The following is a 26,422-nucleotide window of genomic DNA, read 5'->3' as shown; positions in this document are numbered from 1 at the left end:
AAAATAAAATAAACAAATTTATAAAAAAAAAAAAGAAAAAGAGGGAAATAAGCACTAGCAAGGATGCGGAGAAATAGGAAGCCTCGTACATTGCTGGTGAGAATGTAAAATGGTGCAGCTGTTGTTCTTCAAAAAATTAAACAGAATTTCACGACCCAGCAACTCCACTCCTAGGTGTAGATCTGAAAAGAATATAGAACAGGCGTTCAAATGCTTGTACGTGAAGGTTTACAGCCACACTGCTCACAACGGGGCCCATGCACACAGCGGACTAGTTCAGCTGTAAAAAAGCACAGAACACCGACACGCAACCACAGGGGCGACCCTGGAAGACACGCCACTCAGAGAAAAGCAGACACACGGCCCACGGGCCGCACGGTTCCGTCTATGTGAAATGTCCGGCACACGTAAAACCACAAAGTAGACTGGGCTGCGGGGCCGACCCACACCCACTGTCCGGATGCTCCAGGCGCAACTGCGGGCATCCCGCCCCCCAGCCAGGGCACAAGGACTGGTCTGAGTGAAGGGTTTGGGGCTGGGAGTCCCAAGACCTGAGGACAGTTCATTTCTCCACTAGCAGGGTGACGCTGGCAGCCTGTCCTCCAGCTCGCTGTCTAAACCACGGAGCGAAGCCGACCTGCTTCTGCTCGGCTCCCAAGGCTCTCGGGAGGCGGGCGAGGCGCACAGAGACCTCTGCAGGGTGTGGAGACGGGAAGCGTCGGAGTCTTGCACCGGCGGCTCTTCTCTGCCCCAGAGGACAGCGGTGCGGCCGGGGGAGGCCACTGGGGCCAGAGGATGGCAAGAGGACCCAGGCACTGCCCGGGGTCCTGCAAGTGCCCGTCACTCCTGCCAACTCTCACCAGACGCTACACCATCACCCACCAGGGTCAAGGGGTAGAATCCTTTATTGAGGCACATGAGCTGTGGGGCGTCCTGGCCACAGCAGCTTCGAGATAAAGAGGGATAACCCTTCTGTAGACACAACTTCTGAACAGGGGATCCCTGCCGTCCTACCCGTTCTCAGGACGTCTGTGGAGGGAGGCCCCTCAAGGGCTGGGCTGATTCCCGCTAGGGCGCCGACAGCATGGCCCCTGTGGATCGCAGGGGGCAGCCTCCATGGCGTCTCAGCTGTGGCCATGGCCGTTCCTGAGCCCCAGACACAGGGCCGCTGTCCACCAGGCGTGGCCTTCTTGAGAGAGCGGTCTGGACCCGGACTCCTTAGAACACAGGTCACACTCCAAGAGCAGCCACTTTCCTCAAAGCCGCCCTGGCAGCGCAGGGCCACCTGGCCCTGGAGAAACGGCTTGTTTCCCGAGACAAAAGCAGCAGGTGGAGGCAGTGGCCCCCTTGGCCCTACCCTGCCCTCATCTGTTCTGAGGACAGAAGGGACGGGTGTGTCCAGGCTGGTGGCAAAGGCTGCACTTCCGGGGTTTCTTGGCCGCGGACCCGGCGTCCGAGGAACCAGCCCGGGCCCTTTTGCTTCTGGCCTCCGGCTCCCGGCTTCCTCCTCTGGCTCCTGCCCAGGGGGGGCCTCCAAAGGTCCCTGCGGGGAGAGCGAGGGGAGAAACGAGTGTGGACGGCAGAGCCCCAGCCCTGGTAGGGGACCCGTGTCACCTACACGCAGAAGCAGGGACCAAGCAAGCAGCCCCCTGAGCGCGTGCAGAGCCCGAGCTCTGGGCCCTTCCAGTCCTCCAAGAGCCTCACAGTACTGGCCACCCCATCACCCAGGACAAATGACCAGGCAGCCCAGAGACCAGACACCACCTCCGCCCACCGGGAGCCCTTGTGTGTCTGCCGTGAGCGCCGAAGGACAACATCCCGCACGGCACTAGCGTCTCCAAGCCTCCGCCTGCCCCAAGCCTCTGGGTTCTCCCTGTGTGTGCAGACCTGCCGCACGTGTGCTAGAGTCACAGTTTCAGGCTAACACAGACCCTAGAAGGGTGGGCAGGTGCCCATCTTACAGAGGAAACAGGCTGAGAAGCCGCACCAAGTGGTTCAAGGTCACACAGGTGGGCCCCAAGAGAAAGCTCCCGCCGGGCTCCCTCACGCGTGACCAGGCTTCCGCGTGTCCTGGAGGGGCCAGGTGCCTTCAGGTGCGTCATTCACCTTGACCCAGCGTCCAGCAGCGGTCCTCCCCACACCCATCCGTGGGGCGCCAACCCAAGCTGTGTAACCCAGGGCAGGAACCAGGTATCAGGGCCAGGGCCTCCGTCTTACAGGATGAGGCTCCAATACAGAGCCCTCCAGGTTTACAAAGGCGGGAGGAGCGCAGGGCTACGGGAGCAGGCGGACCCAGGAGCCAGGCCTGGGCCGTGTCGCTGTGTGACCCCGACAGGTCCCGCCACCCGTCTGGGCCTCGCCCTCCTCTCCTGTGAGTCACAATCACAACCGCCACCCGATGAAGGTGAGAGAAGACACACAGATACAACGGCGTGGTGCCTGGCACACAGCAAGCTGCCCGTGACCTTGCAGGAGGCGTGACTGAGCGGGGAGGAGGAGCAAGGCAACCCGTGCCCCCACCCCACCACCCCTGCCCTCCTCGGGCAGGCCCCGTGTGCCCCCTCACCTGGGGCCACGTTCTCGTCCACCCACTGGAAGAAGCCGCACTGCTGCTCCCGGGGCTTGGCGCACGTGTGGAACTGGCGCCCCTTGTTGGGCCCGTCCTTCTGCACAGTGCGCGTGACAGCGGGCTGGCTGCACAGGCAGCGTGCGCCGCCGCCACCATCGCCGGGGCTTCCGGGCCCGCCCAGGGGCTTCCCTGAGCCCGGCGGGCGTCCCAGTGAGCCGCCCGGGGGTCTGGGCACCTCGGAGGGAGGCCCCCCTGCTTCTGGGTGGCCGCTGTCGGCCCAGAGGAAGAAGCTGCAGCCGCCACCGCTGCACTTGTAGAACTGGCGGCCCTGGTTGGGCCCCTCCTTCCGGACGGTGAGCAGCAGGGCCTCCCGGCCACAGTTGCAGGTCACCGAGTTGCCTTCGCCCTCGGCGGCGGGCAGGGGTGCAGTCCTGGCCAGAGCATTCGAGGGCCTGATGGCAGGAGGCTGGGGGTGGCCGTGCTGGCTGCTGCCCATTCTGTCCAGGGGCTGGCTGGCCTGCAGGTGGCCGGAGGGCTGGCTGACCGGCTGGCCAGCTCGGGTGGGCCCCCGTGAAAACCTGAGGTCCAAGATCTCCCTCAGGGTCTCGTCACAGCCACCAACGCAGCCGACAAATTCCAGTGGCATGGTTGGGGGAAGGCTGCCTCGCTTAAACTTGAACTTCAACCTAGTGAGGCCAGAAGATGAGAAAACACGTTAACTACCGGGTGCGAGTCTTCTTGGTCCACACAGGGCTGTGCCCACCCCACCTAGGAAAGCCACGCAAGGCGCAGACAGCCCGGCCCCTGCGGTCGCACAGGAGCGCAGAGCAGGAGGGAGATGAGCTCTAAGGCCCATCACCCGCCAGAACCCAGGAGCCTCTGGAAGGTGCACCTCCCTGTGCCCCAGTTCAGCGTGGTCCAGGGCCTCTCAATGTGACGGTACACTACTTGGTAGCGACACTAGGACGCACGCGGGCTTTGCTCTCATTCTCCTGTGTGCATGCATTAGGGTTTTCCAGAAGCTCCGAAACGCACAGTAAACTCAGCAGACTGACTGCAGATGGAGAGCTGAGAATCCTACCGTCTCCTGTTAAGCCAGACCGTTAAATTGGCAAAAATGGAAAACAATGCAATCTTCCTCTCGTTTTTTTCTTTTTTGAAAATAAGTACATTTTATTCTAAAAACATGTTCACTTATGTTAGAATGCATTTGTTACAAACACGTTAATAAACATTTTAAACGATGCCTCCACTTTAGCTGAAAACGTGGTAGAATCGTTATAAATATTAACTCACAACAGAAGCTCTCTGGGTTCCTCCGTGATTTCTGAGAGTTGAAGGGGTCCCATGACCAAAGGTCTGGGGACCAGCCCTAGGCGCGGGCCTGGGGCTTTCTGGAGGAGACCACCTTCCTCAGCCTCCGCGTCAGCCCACGGTAGGAGAGGCGGGGAAAGGTTGGGCTCCTCCAGGAGGTGCCAAGGAATGAGGGCCCCCAGGGATGGCACCCTGTGCCCATCCTGCAGGTGCCTCAGCCCCCAGCTCACCTGTAAACGGGGTGTGGCTGACACACTGGACACACGCTCCCGTCCCTGCTGGCCTCCAGCACACTGTCCGGGAACCACACGGCCGAGCGACATTCCGGGAACCCCGTGCAGCTGAGGTAGAACCTGGGGAGTGAGGGCCGGGGTCACGCAAGAGCTGCCGGAGACAGCTCCAGCTGATGACATGGGACACTCATGGTTCTGGAAGACACGGTGGTCACTGACACTGAGTGACAGGAAAACCAGCCTGCATTTACGTCCCTGAAATCCCCACAGTCGTACTGCTGACGCCTCTTCCTGCTTAAAAACAGCCAAGCCGCTGCCAGCGCCCAGACCACGGCAGGGCCCCGCTGGCCCCTGGGTGCTCCCTGAGCCCGCCTAGGCCTCCGGCGGCCTGGACACCTGCCCAGGCTGCACATGCTGCAGAGAATCCGATCCTCCCCCTCCCTGCAGCTTTGTGAGGAGGAAAACGGGCTCAGTGGGTCAGCAACCAGTGGGGTCCGCATCGCCGTCCACACACAGGGCGAGCGCCATCCATCCCCAGGGGACAAGCCCCGCCCTCACCAGCCCCCCACCCGCCCATTCCCACAGGGCCTCACACCCCCAGGGCCACCATTCCAGCCCCAACGCCCAGTCCAGGGGCTGGTGAAGCAGGCCTGCATCTAAATAGCAACGTGGGAACAAAAGGATGGGCCCTGCACAGCCTCTGGTGCTGGGCTGCAGGGGTGGGGTGGGGCGGGGCGGGGGGCGGGGCCGGGAAGGCACAGCTGGGCACTGACCCGCCGCTCTTCCTGGTCTTGAGGACCATGTCCTTGCCGCACTGTGGGCACTTCCTGACGGGCTCTGGCACAGCTGGGAAGATGGCTTCTTGCTGGGCCAGCTCCACCCCTGCCCCAAAGTACTGCGACAAGGCCTCGTCCAACCTGAAGAACCAGCAGAGCATTTACCGCGTGAGCACGCACGACCCGGGGAGCCGGCCAGTCAGCCAGAGGCCTGAGGTGGAGCACCGGGAACAGGGCGCCGTGCTGGCCAAGCGGCCGGCTCCTCCAACCCGCGGCTCCCAGGAGGGATCCAGCCGCAGGCAGGCGCTTCTGCCTCGCCACTAGCCCCACAGCAAGCAAACAAGACGGCCCGGCTGCACACACACCCGAGTGTGGGTCTGGCATCAAGTTTAAACCAGCGCATGCATTTCTTTTCAAAGTTGGTACGGGGTTAGGAAACGTGTTACTTCTAACAGAATACACACATGCTACTTATTACAGCCACCTCCCAGTGCCCTAGAGAACAGCGGGGTGCACACCAGCACCCGGTGAACCCACCCACGAGGCTGTGCTGCCTGCTAACTCAGGACAGGATGGAAAGGGCGTTTCCAAAGCCAACAGCCCAGAGAAACTGGACCAGGTCTTTCTGGTTACGGTCTCCAGACTGGCAAGGCTCTGCAGCAGGAACCAGCCAAACCCGGGAGGAAAGCCTGGAGGGGCCATGGCCACCGGCGAGGGTGAGCTGCCTGGCGGGAACAGCGGCATCTGGGGCACGCCGTCACCGGGGCTGAGCGGGCTTGCACAGGAGAGCAGGCCCGTACTCACCTCTGGGCTTTGGCCATGGCTTCGATGAAGACCTGCTTGTACTTCTGCACCTGCTGCTGCAGGACCACGAGCTTGTCCTTCTTCCCCTCGCAGATGAGCTTCAGGTCAGCCTCCAGCTCGGCCCGCAGGTCAGGCTTGGACATCTCGTAGCCCATGGAGTCATAGCCTGTGAACAAGGGCAGCATCGTGTGGCTCGGACACACCCACGGGGCTTCAATGACACCCCGCCCTCTGCCCAAGCTCGAGTCCCCGGCTCCTCACCTTCCACAAGCCCCATGCCCAGGTGCCCGGGGAGAAAGCGCTTGTCTGGCGTGAGCCCGACGTACATTCGGGCCTTGATGGTCTCGATGTGCTCCGCGTGTGTCGCGTCGGTACCTGCAGGCCACCCTTGTCACTCAGACTAACCCACGCCCCAACCCCGCGCAGCCCCCCTCCTCTGCCTGGACTTCCTGTTGCAGGTGACACACCTCCACTCAGAGCCGGCCACGTGGAAACCACAACAGCAGCCTCCTCTCCCCCACGTCCACACACTCCAGCTGTCAAGCCCAGCTTGGAAATCCCTTCTGTAAGCCCCCCTGCCCCCCGCCACATGTCAGGGCCCACATCACTCGTCCACATCATTACAACGTCCCTGGTCTCCTGGCTGCTGGTCTCTTCCTTCACCCAGCCCACTCTTTATGCCACAACCAAGGGGATCTTCTGAAATGTAGCTCTGCCACCAACGAAATGCACATCAAAACCACAAAGAAATACCACTTCACTCTTACTGGGACAGGTACAACCCAAAATACAGAGAGCGGCAAATGTTGGTGAAACCCCCGACTCTTGCATGGATTGTAAGATGGTGCAGCCGCCGTGGAAAAGTCTGGAGGCTCCTCATAGTGTTAAACACAGAGTCACCATGTGACCCCTCAATTCTGCAACAGGGATGTCCCAAGAGAACTGAAATCATGTCCACACAAGAACCTCTACACAAATATTCATAGCAGCACTATGCACAGTAACAAAAAACTAGAAACAACCCAAATGTCCACAAGTTGATGAATGGACAAACGAAATGTGGTCCATCCACACGACGGAAGAGGTTTGGTGGTGAAAAGGAGTGAAGCACTGAGACGCTACCTGGACGAGCCCGCAGAGCAGGCAACGTGGGACGCCAGGTGCAGAAGGCCACACACTATGTCGTTCATTGATAAGAAATGTCTAGGACAGGCACATCCACTGAGGCAGAAAGATGAGGGCTGGGGGGCTGCAGGGGAGGGGGACAGCTAACGGGCATGGGGCTTCTGAGGTGACAAAAATGCTCTGAAGTGGACTGTGGCCATGGCTGCACAATTCCATGAATCTACTGAACACTGGACTGTACCTCTGAGCTCAGTAGAGTGGACGGTGTGTGAATTATGTCTCAATAAAGCTGTTACCACTGCTTCAGTGTAGGTCTGTGAGCTCCTTTCTTAGAAATCTCAGGCGGCTCTCTGCTGACCTCGGGCACATCCGACCCCTGAGCCCGGTGTCCAGGCCCCGCAGAGTCGGGCTCAAATCATCTTTCCGGCCTTGCCTTCCAGAACCTCCCCCCACAGCATGTGCCTGCTGGTCCCCGCGTCCTTCCTCAGGCCCTGCCTTCATTCAGCGCGAGTTCTCACCACGAGGTTCTGAGGTCCCTGCAGAACCTCTCCCGATGCATCTAATGTTTTGGTTGGGTTTGTTTCTCCTGCTGGATGAGCCCTTGAAGGGAAGGACCAGGCCTCATTACTGTGTCCCCAGGGTCTAGACCAAGGTCAGCTCTTGTGGACCAAAGTTTTTATAAACAAATTATGGTGGGTGAACTACCTCTACTTGTACCTAAACCCACAGGCTTTCTGGGTAGCACAGTGATGGCCAGTGGGCTCCAGGCAGGGGCACAAAACTCACTCTGCAGTGAGGCGGCTGTGCCTGGGGGCCGCCCCTCCACATGCGCCCCCTGCCCTGTGGTGCTGGCCCTTCTGGACTCAGCTGCCAGAGGTAGTCCTTGAGATTGCAGAGCAGTGGTGAAAACTGAGGGGGGAAGCAGATCAGTCACAAGGGACCCACCTGCAAAACTTGGGCCACGGGACTTCTTGGGAAAAACAGTTCTGGCCCAGTTTTTTTTTTTAATCCAACTTCTGATTCTTAAACAATTATGGGAAATGCTTTAACAGAAGCTGAGCAAACGGCCACCCATGGCAAAGGGCGGGTGGCAGACTCAGATTCTGAAGGGCCCAGCACGTGCCAAGCAGGTGAGCGAAGCCAAGTGTGAGCGACAGAAAACGGCCACCACTCGAGGCTGCCAGACCTCCTGATGCTTCAAAAGAGTGTTTACGTGAATCCTGGCAGTTTAAATGTTAGCACCTTGTTAAGAATACAACAAAAACAACAAATTCCTGTGTGGGCCAAAAATACCAGTCAGTGTGCCCCAGGTGAGACTCCCAAGTAATGGGAAACACTATGTCCCTATGCGGGTGGTGCAGGGCAGTGGTTAAGGGCACCGACTGCAGACTTATCTGGACCCAGGTGTTCACAGCTCACACACTTTGTGACCTGAGACAAGTTCTTAACTGCTCTTAAGCTTCCCTTTAGCTACAAAGTGGGGAGGAGAACACAGCCCCCTCATTAGACCTGTCGTGAAGATCAGAGGAGAACTGGGCCCCACACCCATGAGAGGGCAAGAGCCGCTGGTTACCATGATGACAAGCTACTTACCGATGCCGTGCTTCTCCATGAGGGCGATAAGGTCGGCCTCAGTGAGCAGCTGGGGTGGACTGGTCTCCCCGTCCACCATCTCCACGGTGCTGGGCTGAAAGCAGGAGCCTCGACTGTAGACAGGGAGGGTCTACATAGGGCAGCAGATGTGGTGGTCAGACCCCTGCCTGGCGCCCAGGCACAGACCACGCTCTGTTCTGTCACGTGGTGCGGGGGCCGGGAGCACGACGGTCCCCCCTACCCGCTGTGTCACCTTTTCACTCCAGCGATCGTAGGGATACACGTCCAGATAGTTTCGGGCCAGGATGACGAGGCCGTGGGCCACGAAGCGCTCCTGTGTGATGTCAATCTCCACGGTGGTCTCCTGGCCCTGGGCATCCTGGGAGCAGCAGGCCAGGAAGTGGCGGACGATGAGCTCGTACAGTCGCTGCTCGTCCCCCTGTGGGGAGAAGAGGAGCCCTAGTCCCTCTAGACGCTGCGAGCAGTTCAGTCTGGCTGGTGCTAGCTTCCAGCCCAAAGCTCCACACACCAGAGCGCAGCTCCTGCAGCCCCGTGCCCAAGTGCAGTGTAGGCAGATCCCTCGCTGCTTGTGGGTTTAGGCCAATAAACTTCACAAGTGGAGTCCCCTTGCCATCAAGACTGGAAAGCAACTCCTCTGATGTAAACCCAGTCTGAGCAGAAACCAAAGCGAAAGCACCCAGTTTCCAAGAGGCCCAGTGTGTGTAGGACACACAGACTGAAGATGCACCGGCAGCCTCAGGCCTGTCACAGGGCTCGTGGTCATCCTCCACCCTTTCGGGAACAAGGACATAGTGAAGCCCCTCTATCAGAAGCCTGTAAGACGATCATACTGATATCCGAAAGTTCTCCTTCTGAGAATGTCTTCAAAGGAAATGTGACATCCACATAAATATCTATTATGCAAACGTTAACTGCAGTAGATCATCCTTTAAAAACAGATCTAGCAAAATACAGTACCTCTATGCAATCATCATATACCATACGTTAAAATATTTTAGCCTGTGGGGAAATATTCATGATATAAAACAGAAAACATTAGTTTACAAAGCTGTTTAAGGTTATAATTTAGTTGTAAGAATTATATACACACAAAGGATAAAAACGTGGTTCTCAGGAAATGGTGAGGTTACAGGCAATTTTTTACTTCCTTATAATCTTTTTTATTTTGTGAATTCTCTAAAATAAACATGTACGGCTTTCAGAATCAGAAAGAACGTGTGTTATTAAAGGAAGAACAAAACAGTAAGCCTGCAGCCGCCAAGCAGGCCTCAGCAGCCGTGGCCCCTGGAGCGTGTGCCTGGCTGAGAGCACGGCCGGCCCGTGTTACAGGCTCCAGGCGCTGGGTGAGAAAGCCCCCAGCCTGGAGTGCGGCCGGAGGGTGGCGGTGAAGTTTCGGGAAGGTGACGGAAACCGGCCCAGTCTTGGGAGGAGAAGGGTGGGGGCCGAGCACGGGCTCAGGGAAGGGGCCACCTGGTTTGTGGTGAGGGTCAGGGCAGCAGCAGAGGGAGGGGACGGAGTGCAGGGGAGGGCTAGATGGAGCAGAGCCCCCATGGGGGTCTCTCGGGAAGCCAGGCAGACTGTGGGAGGAGGATGTTGACATGACCTCTTTTCTGAGATGGAAATTTCGAACCCATTTAGCTCCGGAAGACAGAGCCCGCAGAGTAGATTCAAACCCCAGCCCTGACCCCTGACCTCCCTGCGGGTTCTGCGGCAGCAGAGCCAGGGAAACCAACCTGCAGGCTGTCCGTGTACTTGGTGGGGTGGATGGGAGGGTGAGCTTGGTCAGACTTGTTCCCGTTGCGTGGAGTGGGGCCGCCCCGCTCTAGAATGCTCTGGGCAAAGGGCCCCCAGCGTGGATCGTGGGTCTGTTCCTCCACCAGCGCCGTCAGGTCTAAGTCTTTGGGGAAAATGTTTGTTTCAGTTCGGGGATAGCTGATGTACCTAAACAAAGCCAAACAAACACAACAAGAAATTGCTGAATTGGTCTATAAACGACTAAATCAACTCAAGAACACTGGTGACACCTGCAACAGCCCGTCTGATCCAGGCAACTACGTTACCCACGCTGGGGAAAGCCCTGAGACGTGACCCCCGCAGTGGGTGAGAAGCAACAGGCGTCCTGCTGGGTCACTCCCGGAGGTCGGGGACAGATGCAAGGGCACACCTGCTCCAGCCCAGCCCTCCTGCCCCCGGGGCACTTGGGGCACTTCCCCACCTCCCCAGCATGGGTGGACAGAATGATCCCAGGACAAGCCCTGCGGTCCTGACCCGGGCGGCCCATGCTCCGTGGCTCATCTTAAAGAAGAGAAAGAACGATGCTGCCCCTGAACTACAAGGTGGACCCTGTGTGCAATTTTAAACATTCCATTAGCCACTTAAACATTGCTGGGACAATTTACATCCTTTTCTCACACGAGCCTTCAAAACGCATTATGTTTACACTCTCAGCACGTCCCAGTTTGGACAACCCAAATTTCACGTGCTCGACAGCCACTTACGGCGAGTGGCTGCCACATGGCTCAGTGTGGCCACACTGTCCCTGGATGGCACTGGGTGCTCACGACCCCCAAGGCAGGATGGTTTACAGCAGGCACACGAGTCCTAAAGGTGCCACCCGCCCCTGCCAGGGCCCCGGCGCCCCGCCTGCTGAGAGCTCGAGAGTGGGATTTGAGTTTACTCTGTGGAGTGTTATTTTAGGATTTGAGTGACTTTGAAATGCCTTTTCCATCAGAAAAGAGAAATCAAAGTCAAAATTCCTCTACTTGAGAGCCGGGTGGTATCTAGACAGTCTGGTTTCCTCATAAGCTCTATTTCTAAAGTATTTCACCCTGATAAAGGTGCATCAAAGTCTCTTCCCAGATGTGGGCGAATATTTACCCTTGAGTGTAGAGCTTTTCAGCAATCCTCATGGTTTCTTTAGCATTTATCCTCAACTTTCGAGAAGCCAGCTTCTCAAGCTCCTGTAAGATGTGTGGACAGGCACAGTGCGTGAGTCACAGGCCCCCAAACGCCCACACGCCTCCTCTTCAGAACTTCCTGGCGTCCCTCCAGCTGCTCTCACATGTCTGCGTGAAAGGCTGTGCTGCGGAAAGGTTTCCGGGACTGCTGGGCAGAGCCAGGCCCCAGCCCAGGGGTTCCCAGACTCCAATGTGCAGAAGCCAGAACCACCTGGGATGCGAGCAGGCTCCTGGGCCTGAGCACTAGGGATTCTCAGAGAGGAGGGCCAGCACAGAGGCTGGGAATCTGCGCTTTTAACAAGCGTCTAAAGTATCGATTCTAATGCCAGCAGTCTGAGACCCGCACTTTGGGGACACCATCTGAACCCCGGGGACATCCCCTGGGTGATGAACGCCATTCTTCCAAGCCTCGTGGGGGACCACCAGATGTCCCTTCCCCTTGGCGACCCTCCGACAATGCTGCTGGCTACACGTGAAAGCGTATTAACCAGTGAGGGATGAAACACTCATGCCTACAGTACACAATCAATCCGTAACCCCCTCCCATCGTCCCTCACCACGCGCGTGCACACGCACGCACACACACACACACACACACACACACACACACACACACACGCCCACCCCGCAATAAAGGGTGCACTGCCCACCAGTCCCTGCACGTTCTGCATGTCCAACCTTCAGAGGCAACCCTGACAGTAATTACACCCTGAACTTTCCTACAGAGTGGTGACTGGGAAGGGACACCCTAATGTGGTTTATTCAGACTTGTGTCCCGTTGGGTGGTTCTTCTTGGGATCTAAAAGATCTCAGAAGCCCTGTTCTAGGGTAGGCTAATAAAGTAGATATTTAACATGATGTTTACATGCATTATGCAAAAACATTAAAGAAAATGTTTGGGTGGAAAACACTAACTATTCCAGTAATGCTGTAAAAAATAAGGACACCGAAAATAAAGGAAGACACCAAAATTACATCAGCAATTACCTAAAGACGGAGAGGTGATGGGTGATTTCTATTCCTTGTTTCCAAAACCCCACATAGAGCAGTTATATCGCGTTTACTAGCTGATGTAAGAGGTCAGGCAGGCCTGCGCTCTGGGGCTTCTACTTCTAAGAGCATTCCTGTGCGGCACTGGGAAGAGGTGCTTCCGGCCACTGGGCCCCACCCTCCGCAGCAGAAGCCCCACCCCAGCCACAGAAGTCGGAGCTCCTCAGGGCTGGCACAGACCCCGAGAACATACCACAGTGTCCAAAGCTTGAGGCCTCCACTTGCTTTTTGCCTTGGACCTGACCTCCACCACGGTCGCCCTGGGATCCTAGAAAGCCAGGAAAAGCAGAGGCCACTTAAACCTGCTGGAGCATCCTCCCAGCTTTCCTTGGCCGCCCCCGGCACTGCCCACAGTGGCCCTGCTCCCCACCTCAAGACGTGAGCTTGCAGCCCACAGTGTGCTGGACACCAGCGCCTGCTTCTCACTCAAAGTAAGGCTCTGAGGGGCAAGTTCACAAGCCCCAAGGCGTCCACTCCAGAGCCTCGGCATCTCCTTAGTTTCCTGTCTACGCATGCACGGTGCTACTGTTTTGTTTTTTTTTTTAAATTCACGACAATACAGAGCTGGAAATAGGAGACGTTACATAATACAAACTGGAGAACTCTAATCTTAAGACCAACCTCACATTTTTAAGGGAATGCAAAAGGATAAAGAACTCAGCTTAAGTGATTTGTTCGTGAGGATATTTACAAATCAAAACTCAAATTTCTCTCTGCAAATAGACTGCGGACCAGGTGCTCTTGGACAAGGAGCTCCAAGCACCCCACCTGCCATGTTTCCCTGCACCACATCCTGGTAAAGCAGAAAACGGGCAAGTCTTTTTATTCAACAGACAAACGTGCAGACTGTGTAACCTTGAGGGCCAAAGGGGAGAGCAGCGGACAGGTGGGGCGACCCGAGAGGCAGCGTGGTCTGCAGGAGCTGTCCGAGCTCGGGCCCCACTAGCTCGAGTGTGTCTGCACAGTTACTCAACTTTCTCCAGCTTCCCCGCCTGTGGCATGGGTTGGCATTACCACCCCCAGAGGCACCACCAGGACTGAACAAATAACACATAACATACAGCGCGTCTGGCCTGTAGCAGGTGCGCAAGTTATTACTCCCCGATACCAAGTCAGTACTAAACCTGCCGGGGGCCAGAGCCAAGAGGCATCCCTGACTCACTAAACCTAGAGGCCTCTGAGTTTTATTCAGGTACCACCGCGTGCAGCCCCTGGCTTAACACAGGCCATTGTGTGCTGAGCGACGGGAAGCAGCACCACAGAGCGGACGTCTGAGGGTGGACCAGAGGCTGACTGGCCTGCGGCCTGAGCAGGTCTCGATCCTCCCACGGCCATCGCTGCTGACCACTCCCACCTTCACTCGGCGGTCACCATGGGATGCCTTTCTCGAGTCCCAGCCCTAGAGCAGTCCCTCCCCGCCCCTGGCCCTTCTCCTTTCCTTTACCCTACTTTCCTGTCCTGTCGTTATCACTGTATGACATTCACTCATCTGTGCCTTTCACGTCTCTGGATTTCATCATCTGACCAGTGGAAGGCGCTGGGCAGACGCCATCTAGCTCCACCCAGCTCTAGGATTCGGGTTTGGACTGGCCCAGCTGGTCCTTATCAGTCTCTGGTGTCAGTGTACTGCTTCACGAGGGATTTTAACTATGTGTTTCTTAGCATTTCTGGTTTCACCTAAAAGTTCTACAGGTCTTTCCTTCCACATTTCTAGTGCTGTTTTCATGGGGTTCTAGTCTTACTGGCACCCAGAAAGTGATGTCCTGGATGCAGACTGAAAGCTACAGTCTGGTGGGAAATGGGGCAGAGAGGGAGCGGCCTGGGAAATCACAGGATGGTCTTCCGAGATCATCACCTTCAGAGCCCTTCTCACCTCCATGCACAGCTGATAGAGGACGAGACAAGCCGTGTGGTTGAAAAGCCGATGCCTTTTCCAGCTGAACTCCACTGCGCCATCCCTGTGGTCGTGAGTCACTGTGGGGGGCACACAGGAAGGCCGTGACCCGGAGAGGACAAGGTCCATCACGGTGAAAGCCAAGAGCCACGAGACAGAGGAGACCACCTCGGACACTTGAGGTGGGTCCTGAACACAGTGCCGAGGGCGTCAAGGGCAGCGAGATGCAAACCACAGCCTGAATTAGCACCCAGGACTCCCCACGTGCCCTCAGCTTCTGCACCCTGAGCGGCCTCACCTCTGATTCTGTGGAAGGTTTCTGGCACAAATGCCTGAATGGCTTTGAACCTCTCCACCACGAACCCCAGGGTGGGGAACTGGCAGCTGCCATAACTGATCAGCTGCTCCGCCAACACCTCAGGGAAGATCTTCTGCAGCCGCAGGGTCTGGAACCTGGTGAAGGCAGCCCCTGAGGAGAGAGGACGGAGGGAAGGAAGGAGAGGCCGTGCACTGCAAGGTCACAGCCAGCTGCCACCGTCTGAGCCCGAGCCCTGCCCCCTGCCCACCACCCCACCCCTCACCGATCCGCAGGTCCAGCTCCTGTCTCACGTCCACGGCGTCGCTCACTCTGCGGTCGGGCTCCATCAGGTTTTCACAGGCCGCCTGGACAGCGCGGGCGGTGATCTCGGAGAAACGGGCTCGCAGCACCTGCAGGCTGGGCTTCACTGCGGAACAGACAAGGGCACCGGGGCAGGTCCCCCGTGAACGGAGGGTAAACCAGTTCATGAAGCTGCGAGGCAGCCAGTTTGACTGGTTCAGTTAAATCAGAGACATGCTGTCTAAGAGGGAAGCCTCACTGTAACCAGGCTGAGAGGTGTCAGAAACAGGAGCGAGTGCATCTCAGCCATTAGCTAAACCCTCTCCGTGAGCCTTTCTAGGTGTCAATCTCGTGCTCTCCTGGGCCTTTAGGGAAAAGGGAGATGTTAATTAAAAGGTCCTGGGGGAAGTTCATGTCCTGTTATGGATATAACACAGGACATGCACCCTGTCCCTGAGAGTGAATACTGAATATGTTTAATCCTAGGAGTCGGTATAGTTTGAAACACAAGAGCATTTAGGGAGGAGAGCAGCCCCCCACTCTCTGAAGCCCGAGAATGGCCTGCTTGTCACTTCCTCTAAGTTACCTGAAATCATTAAGCTCACTTCAACAGTTATTAATGTTCAGGCATTGTACAAGGAATATAGACAATTAAAAAACAAAACCAGAAAGAACATTCTAGAACTATTCTTTGTACTTTACATACAGTGTATACATTCTTTGTGAATATTTAAGTTTTTAATTAATTAATTAATTAATTTTGGCTGTGTTGGGTCTTCGTTGCTGCGCACGGGCTTTCTCTAGTTTCGGCGAGCAGGGGCTACTCCTCGTTGTGATGCAGCTTCTCGTTACGGTGGCTTCTCTTGTTGTGGAGCACGGGCTCTAGGGCACGTGGGTTTCAGTAGTTGCGGCACACGGGCTCAGTAGTTGTGGCTCGCGGGCTCTAGAGCACAGGCTCAGTAGTTGTGGTGCACGGGCTTACCTGCTCTGCGGCATGTGGGATCTTCCAGGACCAGGGCTCGAACCTGTCTCCCCTGCGTTGGCAGGCGGATCCTTAACTACTGTGCCACCAGGGAAGCCCGTGAATATTTAATTTTTAAAAGCAGAATATCAAGTCCCTGCTCTCAAGGATCTGGCAATCAACTGGAACCAAACACACAACAAGCCCTGGACTACAGCCAGTGAGCCGGGCAGAGGGACTCAGGACAGGGTGCCACCCCTGCCGCGGCTCCAGAGCAGACACTCACCAGCCTTGCACACGTGGATGATCTCAAACCCGATGTTTTCACCTTCTCTGTCGCAGTCGGTCCAGATCACCAGCACCTGGCACTGCCGAGCCTCTCGCTCCAGAGTTTTCTGAAGCGCCCAGTGGGGAAAGAGTGGTGAGAGCGTGATCTGCAGAGGATCGCACGACAGCTCTGCACTGGATCTGCCCCAGCATTAATGAGGTTCTTGGAGAACGCCAGCTTGGTGAGGAGACACGGAGAAAACTGTCCCCGCCGTGCGTGGTAAGGCTGGCAAGGCCACTAGTACTGCCCCCCACCTTAGACCCACCCACCCACCCATGAGCTTCTAGAAGACAGGGGTTTATTACGACGACACCATCTTGACGAGCCCTGAAACTCGGCTCTAACATACCAACAGCTCTAGGGGTTCTGATCATGTCCTCAATTAAAAAAAAAAAAATCACCCCCTAATCGAGCTTCATCCCAAAAAGCGCTCCTAGTCAGCAGTGAACCAAGGACAGGCGCCCTAACTGCCCGAGACACCGCAGCTCAGCGCCAGATGGCCTCTTGCAGATCGCAGTCTCTTCCCTCCGACAGGGGGCGGGAGGGGAGCTGACACTGATGACGCAACCACACTCACTCCCAGGGTTTAGTCAAGCAGCCGTTCCTCGTAAAAAGGCTCACTCGGTCCCTCAGCCGCTTAGCTGAAACGGCCTCATTTATGTAACGGGCGGGAATAATTTTTTTAAATCGTGGTACTTAGTTTAGTGGAAAACCTATCCTTCAATTTTAGTGCAGTCAAAATACAGAAACCACTTGGTTTCATTAGGTGGTGGTTGTTCAATATGTCTTCCAAAAGATCCTACCTTGATGTCTAAAAAATTCTCTGGGCAGTACTTTTCAATTTCTGCTTCAAAGAGGACAAGAGGATTGCAGCTCTGCCTGGAAAAGAAATGAAAACACACGAAATCCTAGCTCAGCACACAATGGGAGAAGGTTGCCCCAGTGCCCTCATGGGTGCATCCCAACCAGACAGAGTCCCCTGTGGAACGCCAGAGGATTACAGGCAAGGCGTTACCCTCTGGGCAACGCACTCCCCGTGACGATTAACAGGAGCTAAGAAGAAATTCTGGAACTTTCGTACGCATCTGCGATAGGGTGACTGCAATCCAATGCCTGCATGCAAAGGGTCTGGGCAGGGAGTTCCCTGGAGGTCCTGTGGTTAGGACTCGGTGCTTCCACTGCGGCGCCTGGATTCAATCCTTGGCTGGTCGGGGAACTAAGACCCCCCAAGCCGTGCAGCATGGCCAAAAAAAAAAAGGTCTGAGTGTTTTCGGGGAACGCACCTGAAAGTGGCTGTTTATTCTAAGCATATGGTAAAAAGTCACAGCGAACCAGTTAATCCTAGGTCACTGCTACGGTATCTATGGTTTGTGTTCCCTGCAAATTCACATGCTGGAATCCCGACACCAATGTGACGGTGTCAGAAGGTGGGGCCTTTGGCCGGTGATCAGGTCGTAAGTGTGGGCCTTCATGAAGGGGACTCGCGGTCTTATAAGAGACCCCGGCCGGCTCCCTAGACCCTCCACTATGTGAGGACACAGTGAGAGGTCAGCAGGCCACAGCCTGGAAAAGGCCCTCGAGGGACCATGCAGGCACTCCGACCTCCTACCTCCATAACTGGAAGAAACACATTTCTGTCCTTCATAAGCCACCCAGTGTGTGTATTTTGTTACAGCAGCCCAGTGGATTCAGTCATCCTACTGCTGTAAGTAACAAAGTAACACCGACATGCCTCACACTGCCTGTGATATTTCACAACTTACTGTCATAATCAGAACGCTCCCCCCCGCCCCCGGAGTCGTACTGACCACTTGCGAAACTGCATCTGGAAATCATGAGCCAGCAAGTGTCCCGAGACTGAAGTCATTATCATGGTGACGTTCTGAATGATAACAAAATTCAAGTTAGTCTTTTAGCAATTAGATTTTCCCAAATCATTCAAATAGAAGAGGGGACCTTCTATCAAAGGGAAAAGAAAATAGTCATCAGGGGGTGGGGGGAAGGGAGGATGAACAGGCAGAGCACAGAGGATTTTTAGGGCAGTGAAAATGCTCTGTATGATATTATAATAATAGGTACACGTCATCCAAACCCACAGAATGCACACGATTGGAGTGAACCCCAATGTCAAATGTGGGCTCTGGGTGACAGTGGTGTCGTGTAGGTCCATCAGTTGTAATGAATGTGCCATCTGGTGGGGGCTGATGATGACATGCAGCTGTGCATGCGTCGGGGCAGGGAGTATGTGGGAAATCTCTGCATTTCCTTCCTCTCAATTCTGCTGTGAAGCTACAACTGCTCTAAAAAGAAGTCTATTAAAACACACACACCCCAAAACCAGGTGACTGGGAAGAAACAAACAAACATACCTCTTCAAAGCCAAAACTATAGCGATACAATCATCATTCTAATTCTGGTACCGTGATGCCTTTTAAATTTAAACTATTGTATATTAGCTTCTTTTTTGTTATAAAGAGTTAAGATTGGGACCATATTTTATAAAAAAGAGGCTTCCAACGATCACCTGTCACCAGTGATCTTTAGGTCATAACAATAGTTTTTCTTAAAAGACAGTAACATATTCTACAAAGGCCAGGCTAATTCTCCTTGATTAAATAATTCTAAAATACAAGCAATTCAGAGAGGGCTTGTCATAAACAGCTGCTCTTTTTAGCCAAAACTAAAAACCCAAAGAATGTACACCAGAATGGCGCATGGATCTGAAAGCATCCTTCAACCACAGCATAGAAGTATTACAGCACCTACCTGGCCACGCAGACGATAATCAAATTCATAGATCTTGTTGAATCTGGAAAGTCCTTCTCTCTACAAAACAAAAAGAAAATCTATAAATTACAAAAAAGACAAATGATTCCTCACATAAAGATCAAGCAAATCCCTGATAAGTGGGAATATTAAAAATGCAACAGTACCTCCTATAGATTAAAACAAGGTGAAATCACTAAGACCATTTGTGAAGGGGCCCCTCCGAACTCAGTTACAAGCATGTACTTGCTCAAGTCCACAGAGCTTTCATGCTGCAAGGTGACCTGAGATCAGCTAACACCACTTAACATCTTTCTAGAGCTGAGAATGGACTTGTCCAGGATCACATGACTGTTACTCCAGAGAGAGGATTAGGACACGTGTCTCTTGACGGTTTTGTCCGTTCTCCACACACACCTCTCTACTTCCTGGCCATACAATTGCGCCAATAAACTGGTGTCCACAGGCAAGTTTTCACCTTCTGAACCTCAATTTATTCTGAGTAAAGTTACCTGTGAGGTCCCTCTGGCTCTGAAATCCAGTAACGCTATGAGCCGCAGTCAGGCCTGGGAACCAGCCCACACAGCTCCTCCTCAGCTGCACTTATGTGTGAACGAAACCGTCTCAGAGAAGATCCCACCTTCTACAAAGGTGTTAAAAGTAGCTATGCATGTGAGTTTCACACCAACGCTGCACAGAAGACAAGACACAGGCAGAGTGGGACTGGGGGAACCTCCAAGCGCCAAGAAGGATCGTGTCGAGAACATCCTCACACAATTCTTCTGTGTCAAACACTGAATGAGGCTCTTTTCGAGGCACAATGGCAAATTTAAAGACGGAATTTATCTTAAGAGTTCACTCGTCTAGTGTTGCCAAGAAAGGAAACTCCCCTCTACAAACTCCAGTTGCTAGTTAAGCCCTTTTAGTACCAGAGAAAAGAAATCGTTGCATCTCTGGGGTTTCTACCTCTTTTTAAGAAAGCACTGAAGCTTCCCAGACAAGCTCTTACATGGACCCTGATATGTAACAAGGTCCAAGTATTCTGGCTGCAACAAGGCTGAGCTCTGCTAATAGCCTAGCCCCAGTCCGGCCCCAGGTGGCTCCTGAGGTGCACGTCCGTGGTCTCCTGGGTCTCCCGGGAACAGTCTGGAAACCACTGTTCTAATCCTCTCCTAGTGGATGACCTGTCCAACAGCATGTGTGCGACCCGGGGCCAGGGCTCTCCCAGGCAGCCTCCTCCACCAATGGATGGTCCTGAGGAAGTAAAATGTTTTTCCTGGCATTTCCAACTTGCCTCCCCGCAGTTCCCAGCTGAGGACAGTACTCAATTACGTATGATTCCACCACTTGGGTGAGGTGCTCAGGGGAATGGGTTGCTCCCAAATTACAGCAGAGTTTTGGAGCCTAGCGAAAGAAGAAAACCTAGTAGACAGACCAAGAATGTGGCTTCTGGGATCTCTTTGCAGCGCCATCCACGCCATTAAAACTAAAGGAAAAAAAACAAACTCCCCCAAACCCCAGAGCAGTCCCATCTTCTCTAAGTGCTCTGTAGGGACTGATCACATTGCTGCCACTGAATCTACTGGATTCTTTTTTAAGATTTCTCCTCCTGAATATAAAGCCCTCAAAGATCTATAAGTTACTAACAGTGGTCACTGTGGACAGTGGGGCTGGTTTACTTGATACACATTTGTATTCGCTCAACTATCTGAAGTAGTTACTAGCGTTTGAGCACTACTTTTAAAGAAAGAAGAGAGAGATTCTATCTTGCGCCAATATTTTGGTGAATTTCTCTCAAATGTATACATATTTGTGTATATGTTTGAAAGTCTTTTCCATAACAGGTGTCTAACTATCTATCACAAGAAAGTACAACTTATTTTGCTACCCGCTGCCATGACCAGTCCTCGTTACTTCCATTCTTTGCTATTACAAAGCTGCAACGACTATCATCTGATTCTGAGCTCTGCGTGCAGATGTCTTAGCTCCTCCACAGAATTTAAGTCCCTTAAAGGCAGGGATTGCTTCATTCGAGGCAAGCCCTGTGTGAGGGATAAATAAATGAACAGACCCGTCACTGTCTTAGGGAGCGACACGCCATGGGAGAGAGGGATGAGCAGCAAGAGAACTCGACCCGTGATGATGGCCAGCATCAAGAGTGATGAGAAGGGCTTCCCTGGTGGCGCAGTGGTTGAGAGGTTGCCTGCCGATGCAGGGGACGCGGGTTCGTGCCCCGGTCCGGGAAGATCCCACATGCCGCGGAGCGGCTGGGCCCGTGAGCCATGGCCGCTGAGCCTGCGTGTCCGGAGCCTCTGCTCCGCAAAGGGAGAGGCCACAACAGTGAGAGGCCCGCGTACTGCAAAAAAAAAAAAAAAAAAAAAAAAAAAAGAGTGATGCGAACGCATCCGGAAACAGAGAAGGAAATGGATGGCGAGGACGCTGAGGAAAGAGTTCACAAAATAGGTTCATTTAAGTTGTCCTTTATTTTTTATTTTAAAAGGTGAAGAGTTCATCAGGAGAAAAGAGGGAAAATGTCATTTCAGGAAGAAGGACCAAAACGTGTGAAAGCACGGTGAACTTTTACCTTTTACATCCTGACTGCTTTCATCATTCCCTTCCTCTCCGTTCCCTCTGCTCCCACCCAGTGCTCCTGGGTCCCTAGGGTTCAGGCCTCTTGCCCCCCACATGGAGAACCCCAACAGCTGCCTCCCAGACTCTAGCCTTCCTTTCTTCAAGTTCTCTGTGGCCACAATGACTTTATAAAACACAAGTATGATCCACTTAAAACCTACACTGCTCATCTCAACTGATGCAGAAAAAGCATTTGATAAAAATTCAACAGCCTTGGGCTTCCCTGGTGGTGCAGTTGTTGAGAGTCTGCCTGCCGATGCAGGGGACATGGGTTCGTGCCCCGGTCCGGGAAGATCGCACATACCATGGAGTGGCTGGGCCCGTGAGCCATGGCCGCTGAGCCTGCACATCCAGAGCCTGTGCTCCGGAAGGGAGAGGCCACAACAGTGAGAGGCCCGCCTACCGCAAAAAAAAAAAAAAAAAAAAAAAAAAATTCAACAGCCTTCACCATAAAGTGAAGTGTGGCATTTACAAAAAACCCACAGCTAACATCACACTCAATGCTGAAAGCTTTTCCACTAAAATCAGGAACAAAACAGAATGTCTATTTTCGCCATTGCTATCCAAGATTACTACAAGTTTTAACCAGAGCACTTGGGCAAGAAAAAGAAAGAAAAGACATTCAAGTCAGAAAGGAAGAAGTAAAACTGTCTATTCACAGTCAACATGATCTTATAGATAACATCCTAAAGAAGCCACAATGAAACTATTAGTGCTAATAAACAAAGTCAGCAAAGTCGCAGGATCCAAGATCAACACACAAAACCCAACAGTAACGAACAACCTGAACAGCAAATTAAACAATTCCATTTATAACAGCATCCAAGAGCACAATGAAAACTGTAACACACTGTTGAAGGAAATTAAAGAAGACATACTCAGCCATAGAAAGAATGAAATCATGCCATCTGTAGCTACACGGATGGACCTAGAGGTTATCATACTAAGCGAAGTAAGTCAGAAAGAGAAAGAGAAATACCATATGATATCATTTATATGTGGAACCAAAAACATGACACAAATGAACTTATCTATGAAACAGAAACAGACTCACAGACACAGAAAACAGATTTGTGGTTGCCAAGAGGAAGGGCGGTGGGGGAGGGATGGACTGGGAGTTTGGAATTAGCAAACTATTTTATATAGGATGGATAAACAACAAGGTCCTACCGTATAGCACAGGGAACTATATTCAACATCCTGTGATAAACCATAACAGAAAAGAATATGAAAGAGAATGTACATACATCTATAACTGCGTCACTCTGCTGTACAATATAGATTAACACACATTGTAAGTCAACTATACTTCAATAAAATACATTGAAAAATTAAAGACATAAATAAATGGAAAGACAATCTGTGTTCATAGATTGGAAGACTTAATATTAAGACAGGAAATTCATATGGAATTGCAAGGGGCCCCAAGTAGCCAAAAAATTTTGAAAGAGAAGAACAAAGTAGGAGGACTGCCACTGCTCAATTTCACAACTTACTACCAAGCTACAGGAAATCTAAACAGTGTAGTACTGGCATAAGCAAAGACATACAGAAGAATGGGACAGAACTGACAGTACAGAAATAAACCCAAATATCTATGGTCAACTGTTTTTTGACAAGGATGCCAAGGCCATTCTATGGGAAACAAACAGTGCTGAGAAAAACTGGCTATTCATATGTAAAAGGATGAAGCTGGATTTTTACTTTATACCACATAGAAAAATTAACTCAAAATGGATCAATGACCCAAATATAACAGTTTAAACTCTTAGAAGAAAACACAGGGGCAAATCTTCATGACCTTCAGTTTGGCAATGGCTTCTTAGATATAACAGTGAAAGTATAATCAACAAAACAAGGAAAAACAGATAAACTGGACTTCATTAACATTCAAAACTTAGGTGCATCTGAGAACACTATCAATAAAGGGAGAAGACAATCCACAGAATGAGAACATCTGCAAATCACATATCTAACAAGGACCTAGTATCCTGAATATATAAAGAACTCTCGGGCTTCCCTGGTGGCGCAGTGGTTGAGAGTCCGCCTGCCGATGCAGGGGACGCGGGTTTGTGCCCCGGTCCCAGAGGATCCCACATGCCGTGAAGTGGCTGCGCCCGTGGGCCATGGCCGCTGGGCCTGCGCGTCTAGAGCCTGTGCTCCGCAACGGGAAAGGCCGCAGGGGTGAGGAGCCCGCGTACCACAAAAAAAAAAAAAAGAACTCTCATAGCTCAACTACAAAAAGACAATTCAAAAATGGGCAAAAGACATGAATAGACATTTCTCCAAAGAAGGAGACACAATGGCCAACAAGCACATGAAAAGAGGCTCAACATCATCGGTCATTTGGGAAACGCAAATTGAAACCACAACAAGATATTTCACACCCACCAGGACAGTGATAATTAAAAAAAGAAAAGAAAAAGAACAAGTGTTGACAGAATGTGGAGAAACTGGAACACTGATGGTAAGAATGTAAAATGTTTCAGCCACTGTGGAAAACAGTTTGGCATTTCCTCAAAAAGTTAAACATAGAGTTAACTTATGACCCAGCAATTCCACTCCTAGGCATTTACACCAAAGAACTAAAAACAGGTATTCAAGTAAAAACTTGTACATGAACGTCTATAGTAGCTCTATTCACAAGAGCCAAAAGGTGGAACCAGTCCAAATGCTCACCAACTGAAGAAAAGATAAACCAAACGTGATCTATCTATATGATAGGATATTATTCAGCCGTAAAATGGAATGTAGTACTAACATACTACAACATGAACGGATCTCAAAAATGCTAAGTGAAAGAAGCCTGACACAAAAGGCCACGTATTGTATTAATCTTTTTGTGTGAAATATCCAGAACAGACACAAATCTTTGAGGACACAAAGCAGCTTAGTGACTGCCAGCGGCTTGGAGAAGTGGGGAATGAGGAGTGACTACTTCATGGCTACGGGGTTTCCTCCTGGTGTGATAAAAACTGGAACTAAACAGAGGTGACGGATGCACAACATTGGGAAAGTACTAAACGCTGCCGAACTGTATACTTCAAAACAGTTGAGGGGCTTCCCTGGTGGTGCAGTGGTTGAGAATCTGCCTGCTAATGCAGGGGACACGGGTTCGAGCCCTGGTCCAGGAAGATCCCACATGCCGTGGAGCAACTAGGCCCGTGAGCCACAACTACTGAGCCTGCGCGTCTGGAGCCTGTGCTCTGCAACAAGAGAGGCCGCGATAGTGAGAGGCCCGCACACTGCGATGAAGAGCGGCCCCCGCTTGCCACAAGTAGAGAAAGCCCTCGCACTGAAACCAAGACCCAACACAGCAAAAATAAATTAATAAACTCCTACCCCCAACATCTTCAAAAAAAAAGTTGACACTCACGTGTAAAACACGTGGCTCTCTACTCCTCTCACAGTGTGCCTTCAACTGCCATGCTTGCCGTGCCCACTGGCTCCTTCCCCTACCATGCCAACTCCCAGCTTTTGAACTTGCCAAGCTGTTTCAAGCCACTGGGTTGTTCTTTGAACATGGCGTTTCCAGTGTCTGCTAAAACTTTCAAGACTGAGCTCAAATGTTCATCCAACAAATATGGATTGAGGGCCTCCTGTATTCCAGACACGTGTTAGGTACCAGGGATACAGCATCAACAGCACATTATCGAACTGTAACTGGGAGATGCCTTCCAAGTAGGACAGGGTGAGCTTATCACACAGCACCCTGACCCAGCTGGGGGAGAGGGATGTGAGGAAAAGCTTCCCTGAAAAAGAGATACTCAAACAGAGCCCGAAGGATACACAAGTTAGCTCTGTGTAGACGGGCCCGTCTCAAGCAGCCTGGAGCCCTAGAAATGGGCACAGCCTGGGGCTGGTCACCAGGACACTCAGCTCCGGAAAAGAGGTGACGCTGTCAGCTAGCACCCGCACAACTTCGGCTCCTGTTCCCACCATCCACCACGGGAAGCAGAGACCTGAGGACCCTGTGATGTGAAAGAAAAAAGAGCAGGGAACGTCCACCCATGCTCTGGGAAATCTCCAGAAAACCGTTTCAGGATCCACTTTTGTAATTGAGAGTGTCCTGACAGCTCTTGAGGCCTCGTGTCACCTCCTTCCCAGACCCTTTCTCACCGTTCCTCTCCTTTGGGCCTTCCGTGTTCAGAACACACCTGATCCCCAACTCGCCTGACTCTCGGAATTCGTTAGTAGCAACGGAACAGGGGCTCGGGCGGGTCGCCCTGTCGGATGCACCTAGACTGTAGGGCCGGGCGTGCAGCGGGGTACCCCGCAGGCTCGAAAGCAAGTCAGGGGAGTGTGGCCTGCGGTTCCGAGTCTCAGGCCCGCTTGGCATCCGCCGCCGTGCAAGGCGGACCCAAGGTCTCCAAGCAAACGAGAAACACGTTAACTCCGTTTCTAAACGCCCGTCGGTCGCAAGAGGCACCCGGAGGCCCCGGCCCAACGGCTAGGACCCCCAGTGGGAGCAGCGGCCGCTCGTCCCCGTTCCGCCCGCCCAGCGGTCTCCTCACCCGCCGCATGCGGCCTCCGGACAACAGGTCCGCGATGCCCTTGGCCGCGTCGTTCTTCTCGGCCACGCAGAGGATCTTCCGCACGCCTCGCAGGGCCACCTCCATGTCGGCGAGGGTCAGCGCCCGGCTCCCAGGCCGCGGCAGCCAGGTGAGCGCGCGGCGGACGACAGGGAAGATCATTCCCAGGTCCCGCGAATCTGCAGTGCCACCCCAGGCACCCGGAGCCTCCCGCTAACCCGCAGTCCCTTGCGCAGCCCGCTTCCGCCCGCCTTCCCGCCGCTTCCGTCG

General features: G+C 53.2%; 1 protein-coding gene across 4 annotated transcripts; it reads right to left on the bottom strand.

Annotated features, from left to right (window-relative positions):
• Positions 1-4: 4 nt before the first annotated feature.
• Positions 5-26,398, bottom strand: TOP3A (DNA topoisomerase III alpha). 4 transcript variants are annotated; one of them, XR_003438081.1, is made up of 21 exons: positions 26,135-26,398; positions 18,990-19,049; positions 18,032-18,105; positions 17,027-17,102; positions 16,182-16,290; positions 14,918-15,061; positions 14,635-14,805; positions 14,316-14,416; positions 12,636-12,710; positions 11,313-11,395; positions 10,169-10,376; positions 8,668-8,873; positions 8,415-8,544; positions 7,340-7,421; positions 5,958-6,071; positions 5,697-5,862; positions 4,890-5,033; positions 4,114-4,236; positions 2,567-3,255; positions 454-1,543; positions 5-182 (listed from the first exon to the last, which is right to left on the bottom strand). XR_003438081.1 is itself a non-coding variant. In XM_027131230.1 (20 exons), the coding sequence occupies exons 1-20, from the start codon at positions 26,312-26,314 to the stop codon at positions 1,365-1,367; spliced, it is 3,114 nt and encodes a 1,037-aa protein (XP_026987031.1). In that variant the 5' UTR covers positions 26,315-26,398; the 3' UTR covers positions 5-1,364. The 4 variants fall into 4 exon arrangements, 3 of the variants coding, with proteins under 3 accessions (XP_026987031.1, XP_026987033.1, XP_026987032.1); XM_027131230.1 differs by having other exon boundaries at positions 5-1,543; XM_027131232.1 differs by lacking the exon at positions 26,135-26,398 and adding an exon at positions 21,061-21,250 and having other exon boundaries at positions 5-1,543.
• Between the last annotated feature and the right edge of the window lie 24 nt (positions 26,399-26,422).

This window comes from Aethalodelphis obliquidens, unplaced genomic scaffold (assembly GCF_003676395.1).
Source record: "Aethalodelphis obliquidens isolate GAN/ISIS:26980383/991018 unplaced genomic scaffold, ASM367639v1 scaffold38, whole genome shotgun sequence".
Taxonomy (NCBI): domain Eukaryota; kingdom Metazoa; phylum Chordata; class Mammalia; order Artiodactyla; family Delphinidae; genus Aethalodelphis; species Aethalodelphis obliquidens.
This window is presented reverse-complemented; position numbering and strand designations above follow the sequence as displayed.

Coding starts and splice junctions, on each gene's coding strand:
- TOP3A (XM_027131230.1), bottom strand. CDS start 26,314: ATGATCTTCCCTGTCGTCCGCCGCGCGCTCACCTGGCTGCCGCGGCCT. Junction 17,103..18,031: donor CAGATGCAGTTTCGCAAGTG/GTCAGTACGACT, acceptor TTTCTTTTCCAG/GCAGAGCTGCAATCCTCTTG. Junction 10,377..11,312: donor GAAAAGCTCTACACTCAAGG/GTAAATATTCGC, acceptor GGCTTTGTTTAG/GTACATCAGCTATCCCCGAA.